Here is an 11,644-nt window from a genome sequence, read left to right on the forward strand (position 1 = left end):
CGAAGTCCTGCTGTTGCTCATAATGCCTCATTTATGTGAATAAGAAAGCAAACATGAGCCTAGCTTTCTCTTTTTCATGCACTCTCTTTTCTTTGCAATTCTGCGACCAGCCTTTGGAGGTCATTGCCTTTAGCTTTCTCCTCTCTCTTAGCTTTCTTCTGTCTACTGTTTAGCATATTGTTTAACAGATTGTATAGCTTTAGAAAGGCCAACATAAAAACAGAGAGTGCATAAAGAAAAATAGAACATAGCAAATGGTCACAGCACCCAGCAGCAGGGCGTGATGCTCAAAAGCTGAACAGAGCTCAAATGTGCATTCCTTTTTCTTTCTTTCTGTTTTGTTTTGATTATTACATCCATGTTTTAAAGCTGTCACACAGGGCGACACACTAACCCGCTCCACTGCATTCAGCACAGCTATGCAAACACTGCAAAAAGCGCACAGCTCACATACACATGACTTCACTGGTGCTTTTTTTGGCATTCAAATCAAGTGAAATACCTGAGAAACCTTTAAGAAAGCAAACAAGCCTTTAATATAAATAGATAAAAAAAAAGTGCTGCCTATTCGACTGACAGGTGAGAAGAGCCAATGTGCACGTGATTTGTGGATGCAGTTAGGTGATAGTGTGCATTAATGTGTGCTTTTGGGTGCGGGCATGTGTGCTTGATTTCCTGTGCAAACATCCTTCATTTGTACACACTTGCACACGTGTCTCAATTACTGGATGCGATTGCCTGCACTTGGTTGAGTAGTCCAAAAAAAAATGAAAGAAAAAAAAAGAAAGACAAGAAAAAATCCGAGTCACGGTTGTTTATACTTATTGTTGAAAATCCCAATGTGGCTTTACCCTCAGGTGTTGACATCCTCACAGGTCACTCACAAAGCTGGACAGCCCTGACCTTTCAGATCATAAAGCAGTGTGTGTGTGTGTGTGTGTGTGTGTGTGTGTGTGTGTGTGTGTGTGTGTGTGTGTGTGTGTGTGTGTGTGTGTGCATGTTTGAGACAAAGGACTGGCATTGCTTCATACCAGTACTGCACTGTCTCAAGACTGGTCGGGGCAACCCCCTCTGACTCCAGCCCTTTCATGCTATCTTCACTTTGAAGAAACACCTGTTCCCCACAACACACACACACACACACACACACACACACACACACACACACACACACACACACACACACCTTTACCTGTTCAGTCAGCCTCAACAGACACACACACACACACTTAGCCCTGCAGCTCTCTGCACTTGTTACTGATAAGGGGATATTACTGCCAGGTGATAAACGTGAAGCGGCTGCACGTGCAAAAATGTTGTAATTATGAGAGCTGAGGATGTAAAGGATTCCAGGAAGAATAAGGAAGACGGGAGCGGAGCAGCTGGAAATGTAATAATAATCATAATATTGTCAATAAACCTGCTTCAAGGGCAAAAACATGAAAATAGTTCAAATATGTGAGCTATTTGTATCATGCCTTCATATCCACCGATATGATATCACTCATCTCATTTTTTTAAAATAAAATAAAAATAAACTTTTTTTAGTGGCTGTTTTGACTTTCTTTTCATTCCCATTTCATGCACCACATACTCCATTTGGGCTTCCGGTTCCACTGCATTCTCCTACACCGTTTGTGATTCTTACACTTTCTGTTTCCAGCGCGTGTTTCTGTTCACGCGCTGGGATGCTGGCATCCTTCCTCTCAGACCACGCCCCCGCCCCGCCCCGTCCCCGCACCTTGAATGTATATTAAGCAGCAGTTGGCTCGCCTTGCAGACAGAATAGCGGAGGGAGTTTTACCGGCATACCTGAGGTCAGAAAAGAAGCAGCTACTCATCCTTTGATCTGAGACGCGAAGTGCCAAATGATGGCTGACGAACACCGCTTTGTTTTCAGCGCCCGCATCATTGGAGGTGTTCACAGGGACGCACCGAAACTCAAGGTGAGCTAAGACCAGACATTAGCTTTAAAAATACAATAAAATGAATAAACGGGTAAAAATTGACAGTTTGGGCTGATTTTGATTTTTTAATCCCCCTCCACAGATGTTCATGCTGTCTGTGCTCTGGTCTGACCAGAATGAAATTATTATCTACAGATCATTCCAGGATTTCAAGGAATTTCATGTAAGGAACAAAAATATATATATATCAGCTCATCTGTTCTTCTTCTTATTATTATTATTATATTTATTACTATTGGGACTGATCTTGGCTGCTTTGTATTGGATCTTTTGAAATAATTGAGGCTAAATGTGTATTTAATTAATTTTTTTAAATTTTCAACAGAAACAACTAAAAAGGAGATTTCCTCATCTGAACCCTTTCCGGAAAGATGACAGAATGATCCCAAAGTTCACAGGTAAGACTGATTCACCTGCTGTTGTTGATGTGTGTTGAGTTAATCGGATGAAATTCAGAAGCCCTCTTCCAACTAGAGGAAGGTTCGAGTAAAGTTAGTTAAGCATGTCTCCAAAACTGGGTTAATTTAGCAGCTCGGTCTCTCAGAATTTGAGTAAAACACTAGTGGAGCTGTCATTTAGCTCTTTTTGCAAATCATGTCTTGATAGTTTTTGGGTTTTTTTGGTCTCATCTTCTTTCCAGGGAAGGCCAGGAGGAGCAGCGTGCAAAAGAAAGGCTCCAAGAAGTCAGTCCGACGGATGAAGTTCTTGGAAAGCTACCTCGAAAAACTGCTGAAGTGCGACCAAAGCGTGACCCGGAGCATCGAGGTCACCCGCTTCTTCACCCCCAAAGACCATGACCTGCAGCCAGACTACACCAAGAACAGGTATGCTCCCAGCTCAGTGGAAACTGTGAGGGGCAAATAAGAACTTTGACCATTTTTGGTAACATAAATTTTCTTCTATACAGTGTCATGATGTTGCTTTCTGATGATCAGAATGACGAGTCAGGTGGAGGAGGCAGATCTGCCCACCACTTTCACCATGGAGGCAGCATCACTAACCCTTTTGTGACCCAGACATACCACTGCGTGGCTGCCTATGAGACAAAGGACACCAAGAACCACCCGTTCAAGGTGGCCAAGGACGAGAAGCTGGACGTCCTGATCAAAGACCCTGCAGGTCAGTGCTTTCAGATTTACACATTTTTATTGAAGATTATTATAGAATCTTATCTTTCTACTAAACAAGAGAGTCTCATGCTAATTTTTTTAATTCATCTCCAGGCTGGTGGCTTGTGGAGAATGAAGATAAGCGCCTGGCTTGGTTTCCCGCTCCGTATCTGGAGCTGTCGGAAGGAGACGCCGACGACGATGAAGATGAGCTTCAGCTGAGAGGTGTGTACTTGTGTTGCGCTGGAAACTTTCACTTCAAAGAGCGCACTGGATACACATTTACAACATGAATGAGCATGCCTGTGAGCAGGTTCCACATATGTGCTGATGAAGTTTTGCCTTGTTGTTACAAATAGCCAACACTAGGGAGCTGTCTTCAGCCATTTTCATCAGTGCATGTTTTCTTTTAATAAAAATCTAGATGCTGTTTTTGCATTTTAGGTGACTTATTGACCACTTTTCAGCTCTGCTTTGTTGCTCAAGCTTTTTTTCTCTTGCCTGTGACTTTTAGGTGCTCTGTACTGTGCTGTAAGAAGTTACACGTCTAAGAAGGTTGATGAGATCTCCGTGCCCATTGGCTCTGTGGTTGAGGTGCTGAGGAAGTCTGACAACGGCTGGTGGCTCATTAGGTATGTCGGTCTTGTCTGTTTGCAAATGATAAACTTATCATCTTTTACTTAGAAAACTAGAAAGTCCAGATTTAAGGGTATAGCAGTTTGTAGACAATTTAATTATTTTTAACAGGTTTGAATTACATCATGTTTTGTTCTCTACAGATTCAATGGCAGAGTAGGCTACATCCCAACCATGTACCTGAAGCCATACAACAACCCTAGGGCAGGCCTTTATGGGCTGCACAACAGGCTGCATAGCTCCTCTCTGAATCTGGCAACAGCCAGCAGGGATCGCCAGGCTCCCTACCCTCCTAGTATCCACGAAGAAGATGACCTACACCAGAATTCTGGCCCCTCCAGACAAATGTTTGAGCCTGCACGTCTCCACAAGGCTCGATCTCTTGATGTCCTCTCCGATCCCTGGCCTCAGGGGGAGGAGGAGAGGGAAGCCCCAGCCTCAAACAGTCACCCGAGCATCATGAGCCAAATCAGCTCTGATTCCATTCTCTCTGAATTCTCCTCAAGCAGCGACTCGTCCTCCAGTCTGAGGGAGGAGGCGCAGAGCCACGCAGACCACCCTGCAGCCTCGCAACAGCCCGACAGCTCGCGCAGCAGCCCCGATCCCAGCCTCTTAGACGGCGTCAGCTTCAACAGCGGCTCAGAGAGTTCTGGGTCTGTCAAGTCCAAAGGCAGCAGCAACGCCTCAGTCGCCCCCAGGGTACCTCCCCGACCCAAAACAGAGGAGATCCTGACCCGCTGCACCACCATGACGCGCAAGGCAGCCCTGGCCACCAAGGCTCGGCTCCAGATTCAGCCCGAGCCCATTCACAGCCGTTAAGGAAACCACGGCACCAGTGCTATACATTACAAATCCGACAATAAGTTGTATTCTTAATGATACTCACTTGTTTCTGCAAACCTTTTAGACTCATTATGTGTTTATAAGAAGAAAATGTAACTTGTTCAAAGCCACGTTTAGATGAGTTTAAGAGGCATTGCTTAACTTTTTGCTTGCTTCCTTCTTATGTGAAAGGTTAAAGGGAAAGCAGCTTGGACAAGGCAGCTGCAGACTAAAATTTCATAAAATGATGTCAAGACAATTCCCATTTTATCAAATGGAGCTTAGCGTCTTAATTTTGAACATTTCAGTGTCAGTATAAGACTAATGTAGCTTCAGTGAAGCATTATGAGGAGCAGTAAGTAAGACTACGTATGTGACCTATAGTCACAATAAAAATAAATAAGAAATAATAATAAAGTTTGTTTTCTAGCTTTGAAGGGTGTTTGGGGGAAATTTCGGTGGCCTTGAAGCGGTTGTGAATGTACAGGGGCTTTATGGCTGTTTTAACATGTAGAAATCAATCAAATCAGCTGTGGGTTCAAAAATATTGTAAAAGATTGTGAATATGGTTAAATGATTATTTCCTCTTTATTCACTGGAGTGCTTGTGCTTGACAGATTTGAAAAACTAATATATGTGAAGCAGCTGTTGCAAAAAAAAAAAAAAAAAGAGCAGCAAGGCACGCATCAGTGAACAGACTGAATGCTGACGCAAAGGCCTTTTGAATGACTGCACTGAAACGTCATGGGCATGGTAAACAAGCTGTCGGGGAAACGGGGGGGGGGGGGGGGGGGGGTTGTGGGTCTCCTGCCATGATGTGTTGTTTTTGTGGGGTTTTTTTCTTCATTTTTGTTTGTTTTTAAAGCAGCCTCTTGTATGAATGTGCTGCTGCTTCACGATGTACCTTATATCCTGCATAAAATAGGTCAATAAAATTGAATGTGCACCGATGTCTGTTCGTTTCTCGTGTGTTTGACAAATTTGGGTGTCAAAAGATTCTGAGTGCAAAAAATCAAAAAGGGCAACCATGCGGGCTTGTACTTCTCAGATCACAGTCTCATTTGATGACTGATTAAATATACAGTGCATCATGGGAAGCCCCCAGCTGCCTTGACCTATTGCTATCTAAGGGAGGATTCAGGGTTGCCTGACCCAGTCCTAACTAAAGTTTGAAGCATAATATTAACTTCTAAGAACCCACGGTGAAATAGGTGCCCCTTTACATATTGAAGAAAGTTCCTGTTAAAGTTTCAACATTGACTTAGTTTCCCTGACAATAAAAATGTCTCTGGGCTCTTATGGGTTATAAGTAGAGAGGGGTGTCCAAACTGGGAGCTGGTTCCCCTGAAGAGGGATCTTCAGATCCAGATAAGCTGGGGCTTTATTATTCAAGACCTTGTATGTGAGGAGAAGGATTTCAAATTCAATTCTGGATTTAACAGGGAGTCAATGAAGGAAACTCAAGAGAAATTTGCTCTCTCATTTTATTCTCTGTCAGCAGTCACGCTGCAACATTTTGGATCAGCTGAAAGCTTTTCAGGGAGTTTTAGGACAGCCTGATAATAATGCACTGCAATGGTCCAGCCTAGAAATAATACATTTATAAAGTTGTGTGACGGGGATTGCGGTCCCTAGCTCTGCTGCAGTGGAAGGGTGGTACAGTAAGCTCACAGGGTGGTGGACAGGTGAGAGGGACTGCAACTAATGAACTCTCACCCTTTTTAGTGTGGAAGGAGCAGTGTGTGTTGTGGGAAGGAGCTGGAAAGCTGGCTTCCTGTTTGAGCATAAGGTGTCGAAGCAGTGGAAAACACTGTTTTAAAATAAAGGTGCTACGACTGACACTCAAATGCTGCGTGGGTCCTGATCATTTCACAAGTAGCATTTCAGCATCATTCCAAGACAGGATGTTTCTAGTTTTAGAAATATTGTGCAAATGGAAACAAAAACAGTCCTGCATATTTGTTTTATATGGAGTGAAGGACATTCAAGCATAAAAAGGGTCTTAACTCAAGAGATGAACCAGGGTTGTGTTCAGTGGCTAATTTAGCTGATCGCCAATTTTAAGCACCCTTTGATCAAAACATACAATTTGGCCCTATTTCTTAAGCTGAATCTGTGAAAAAATACCAAAATGTCAAACCATTCAACAGACATAAAAATATATTTTGGCGCCAACAAGTTGATTCCCAAAGAGGTATTAGCCAAAGACCTGGCACAACAGAAATGGCAGCTGTAAAAACAAACAAACTAATAAACAAAAAATGATCTACAGCAGACAGAAGAAGAGACTTGAGATCAGGCCCTTCAGTTGATCCATCCACTGTTCACTAAAGACTCATCGGGAATGTCTCAGTGGAAGGCTGGCTGTCAGGAAGCCATTCTTAAGGAAGGACAACGATAAGAAAAGGCTGAAGCCTCAGCATTATTAAAGCAATGTGGGATCATTTTAACAGGAACCAAAAGGAACAACCAACATCCAAAGAAGAGCTCTTACAATTACATAGACTTTGTTTTCACCTTAAAATCTGTATTTACAAAAATTGCTTCTCCTATTTGATGTTTTATTAGGAAAATATAAAGAAATGAGGAATGGCTCAAGATTTTTGCAAAATACTGTATTTATCTAATTGTAATCTAATTAATATTGTTTACTTTTATTTACTCTTTTTTATTAACTTAGTGAAATAGTTCTTCTCACATGACTCTTTATTTAAGAACAAAAGTGAAGCTGCACCTCTCCCCAATATCAGTTGCATTCCCAGACTGCAGCTTTTCCACCTTTGATTCTTGGAAGTTAATAAATGTGAACAGGTTCCTTTAAGGAAGAATCCGTTTATGACTCACTTCTTTGACTCCTTTTGTTGCCTTTTTTTTTTTTCTTTTTCAGTTCCTTCAGGTTTGTAGCCACAGATAAAGTTTTTACTTATCAGTCATTTCAAGAACTAGGAAGTACACTCAAATGTGAACCACATACGTGTTGGGAAGTCTTACCCAGCTGAATGTGATTTTTGTGTAATAGGGTATCTATTGCACCATTTTCAACATAAGTGAGCCAATCGTAAGAAGACAACTAAACAAAAACTGCTGTTACTCCTTAAGGTTCCTGTAAAGACAAAACAAACACACACACACACACACATACACGACACAACACACACATACACAGACATATTAACACACACACACACACACACACTGCCATTTTGGTCATGAAGCTGCCTCAATGACAGAAGCAAACTGAAAATCTTTTCGATAAAAGTGTGTCAACCACGTGGCACATCTTCCCATCAGCAGCCCACTTCTGGCTAATTATTCACCCCAGGTTTCCTTGCCCATGTCAGTAAACACTTAACCCTTGGTTGATAAGTGACTCTAAGGTAAACACAGCAGGAGGCTCTATTTCCTTTTGAGTGCACTACATGAAAAACGGCATCGACGTTGTGTTTTTATGGCATTTGTTTCATGGGGCAAATGAAGCGGCTCATGAAGCCGCAGTAAAAGGAAGTCTCAAGAAATAATTGTCATCCTTGAGTATTTATTTTGCGCTGTTCAGTTTGCACAAGGAGTCTACGTGACCACTTGTAAACGTGATGCATTTTTTGGATGTGGGTGCATTTGCTTAAGAACAGCGTATCATTTATGAAAGCTTGGAAACCCCAGAGCAATGTGTTCGATTTGTAACTGAATAACCTTCAGGAACAAGCAGGGCACGGCTCAAAAACCAGCATCTGTGATGATGTGTGGCACACGGGGCAACATGTGCTGCCATGCAGATGATTTCATTTTCCAGGAAGGCAACAAAAGAGATCCAGCCACATTCTGAGCATGCACCAGCACGGATCTGTAGTCAGTCTAAACTGGCTTAACTGAAGTCTAAACTGGCTTAACTGGCCCAATTGCAGTCCAGAATTATCAAGCAACTGAAACAAATGATAAGAAGCCTTAAGCTGGTGAGCTTCTCAAATCTATACCTACATTAAAAATGAATGAAAAACATTTCACTTTTTAAGGCTCCAGTAAATGCTCTGAGCACTTTCCAAATGCTTACAGTTGATAAAGGTGATGCAAAAAAAAAAAGAATTTCCACATTTTGAGATGCTTGGTACTTTCCACCGTTCCCAATGGGTCACCACAGCAGACGGATCAGCATTTTGATACAGATTTTACCTTCACAGGTTCCGTTTGTGCTGTCCTCCTGGTCTTAAACTGGGGGATCTTTTTGCATGTAAAGCAAATTCTTTGCATAATTTGCATAAATATGAAATTTAAAATTTGAAGTGTATTGCATTACACTTATTGAAAACATACTCATGTTTTTCAATTAAATATTATACAACTTATCGGTAAACGTAAATTCTCCGGGTTATATTTGTGCTTTCATGCTCATTTTCAGTTTGTGCTTTGTTGTGAGAAACACAGTAAAACCCTGAAGACTCCTATAAAATCAAAGTCTCATTTAGTGTCTTTTTATTGTGATTCAAAGTAGCAAATGTATCCAAGTTATCATTTCCCACAAGGATATGCTGCCAGCAACCCTGTAAAATGCATAAAAGACTGGTACTTGACAACAATGCACCAACTTTACAAATGCACAAAGCATCCCATCAGCTTTGGCAGTGAGGCAATGGGTGTGAATATTATGTGTGATTGACAAATAACAAATGGCAGCAGTTTCCCAGCTATAGAGCTCCATTTCCTGATCATTACCCTGTAACCTGAGAATATACTGCAGCACGTCCAACATAATCAAGTTTCAGTGTAGAAGACAAAGCCTCAGACCGTCTGGCAATGTGATCACTTCAGATTTAATGGCAATGTTGACAGATAGTATAAAGAAAGCTTGTATGGGGGCGTTACAGATGGAAAACCTCAACTTAGTAGTCATCTGTCGGATCTGTTACACCTGTAAAACTTGATCTGTACCCCATTACAAATAATACTTCTAGGATCTCTCGCTTTCTCTTTCTCTCTCTCTCACACACACACACCTACACAAACACAGTGCTTGTCTGGGTAATGAAGCTGAGGCAGCAGGCACTGCTGTACATCAAAAAAAAAAAGAATAAATAAATGTGGACCACTATGACTTGCTGTCTTGATGCACGCTCAATCATCCAGGTAAATAAATCCCAACAGTTGATTCTCTTCATCTGGACGTAGCGTTTTCAGTGAGAGAAACGTTCCATCACTCATCCAAGTGACTTCTTCAGTCTCAGCTGACTGCAGGTTTTTACCAACCTTATAAACAGTACATTTGCACAATAACTGAAACAAGCCCTCTAATGAAAAATGGGCTGTGAGGTCAGTTCTTGATGATTAATATGCAAATTCTCATGACCATTGATCAACAACCACTGATCAATGGCCGTGAGTCCCATTCACAGAGAGTTGGGGAACGGCTGCAATCACAGCATTGTAACATGGCTAAAGATGTACCCTTAGGCCCCCTCCTCGATTCAGAGATGGTCTTTCTCTTTTCACGTAAATGGCCTCCTTGACTCCGCGCTCACACCCCGCTCCTCCCCATCCAGGATGTGGAGGACCCTCCTCATCACTGAAGGAGGGTCCACTGGCCTGTAGGTGTGAATAGACTGGCCTGACGAAGTAGCTCTTCTGTGTTGTCCGCTTAGCCAGAGGTTGTTTGGTTCCCCCGATGTATACATCATCAATCAGGCAATCCTCCTGGAACTTAACAACATACACTATATAACTCTGTTTGTGTTGGAGGACCTGATCCTTGTGGTGGACTTATTTTTGGCACAGCGTTTAAAAGCCACCGAGATGTGGTCATTAGAAAAAATGCGTCTCAGCTGTTCCGATACTCCTGACACGTAAGGGAACACTACAGGTTTTCACTTAGGCAGCAGGTGGGGGCACTATTACTTATTGACTTCATTGGTGGATAATATTAAGAACAATTATATAAACACAAGTATGTGAAACAACTTAACTGATCGCAACAACGATCAGCTAGAGGCCTGTCTTCCTATTGCAGTTTTGATGCCAGCATTACTGCAGCTTTGCAGAGGTAATTTACAGGACATCATCACAGTTTATCATCACTGATCATTGACGACCATCCCAGTTTCACGCTCTTCGAACCATGACCAGTAAAATGTTACGAGGATGAGTCTCGAGGCTTGGAGTTTACCCAGAAACTCAAGAATGTGTGCTGGGTCCAGAACATGAACTGCTTCACCTGCACTTGTGCTACCTACACTACAAGTGGGAGGTCTTTGTTTAACTTCGGACACGCATGCCTTGCTGGAACCACAGCGTTGCTCCTCCCGAGGAAAGCGGCGCCCACACCGCCGTCATATGGACAATTCTGAGCAACTTGTGGTGGTGAGTCGAAATGACTACATTTCCCACACTCCTGAGCCAATAAACAGAAAGGACTATAATCTCACCTCAGACACCTTCGGGATCTCTTTTCTCGATGATGATTTGGATTGGGGGGCCAGTTTTAGTTTAGCTCCTCACGAGCTAGTTAATGGCAATATACATTCCTCTGAGATTTTTAGTCCTAAGACTGTTCATCGTGGTGGAAATAAGCTAAAACCCACTTTTGCCAAGTCTGTTTTTTCTAAACCTGGCGACGTAAAGTCTGAGACTGTGAAAACTGTTAAATCAAAGACTGTTGAGACTGTTAAGACTGTTAGACGTAGTGGTGGTAGGAAGCTAACAACCATTTTAGATGAGTCTGTGTTTGCTGAGCCTGCTCCTTCGCCCCGTTGTGTTCCTGCTCCCAGGGCAGCTCGGGCCCAGCATTCCCCTGGACCTGTTTCAGTGCTTCAGGTGAGGGAGGCTGAGGTCCAGCTGGTCCCTGCTCCGGTGTCCAGGCCGGCTGAGGCTCTGCCTGTCGCTGCACCCGTACCAGCTCCTCGGGTGGGGACAGCAGCTGCCCAGCCGTTGACGGTGCCTGTCCCGGTTCCCAAGGTGAGGATGACCGGGAACCAGTTAGCTCCACCACCTGTACCTTCTCCATGGGTGGGAGTGGCTGGTATCCGGCAGGTACCTGCACCTGTTTCTGACCTTGCTGGAGGCTCAGGTGAGCCCGTCCAGCAGTTTTCTTCAGCTTCTAGAGGCTCAGGGCAACTAGCTCAGCTT

General features: G+C 43.0%; 1 protein-coding gene across 1 annotated transcript; it reads left to right on the forward strand.

Moving 5' to 3' along the window:
* Positions 1–1,782: 1,782 nt before the first annotated feature.
* On the forward strand, positions 1,783–5,484 carry noxo1b (NADPH oxidase organizer 1b). The gene is made up of 8 exons (XM_085170599.1): positions 1,783–1,946; positions 2,050–2,130; positions 2,293–2,365; positions 2,608–2,791; positions 2,875–3,086; positions 3,191–3,301; positions 3,591–3,708; positions 3,856–5,484. The coding sequence occupies exons 1-8, from the start codon at positions 1,869–1,871 to the stop codon at positions 4,529–4,531; spliced, it is 1,533 nt and encodes a 510-aa protein (XP_085026725.1). The 5' UTR covers positions 1,783–1,868; the 3' UTR covers positions 4,532–5,484.
* The last annotated feature ends 6,160 nt before the right edge of the window (positions 5,485–11,644 follow it).

The sequence above is a fragment of the Neolamprologus multifasciatus genome, chromosome 8, assembly GCF_963576455.1.
Source record: "Neolamprologus multifasciatus chromosome 8, fNeoMul1.2, whole genome shotgun sequence".
In the NCBI taxonomy this organism is placed as follows: Eukaryota; Metazoa; Chordata; class Actinopteri; order Cichliformes; family Cichlidae; genus Neolamprologus; species Neolamprologus multifasciatus.

Coding starts and splice junctions, on each gene's coding strand:
- noxo1b (XM_085170599.1), top strand. CDS start 1,869: ATGATGGCTGACGAACACCGCTTTGTTTTCAGCGCCCGCATCATTGGA. Junction 2,792..2,874: donor CCAGACTACACCAAGAACAG/GTATGCTCCCAG, acceptor TCTTCTATACAG/TGTCATGATGTTGCTTTCTG. Junction 3,302..3,590: donor AGATGAGCTTCAGCTGAGAG/GTGTGTACTTGT, acceptor TGTGACTTTTAG/GTGCTCTGTACTGTGCTGTA.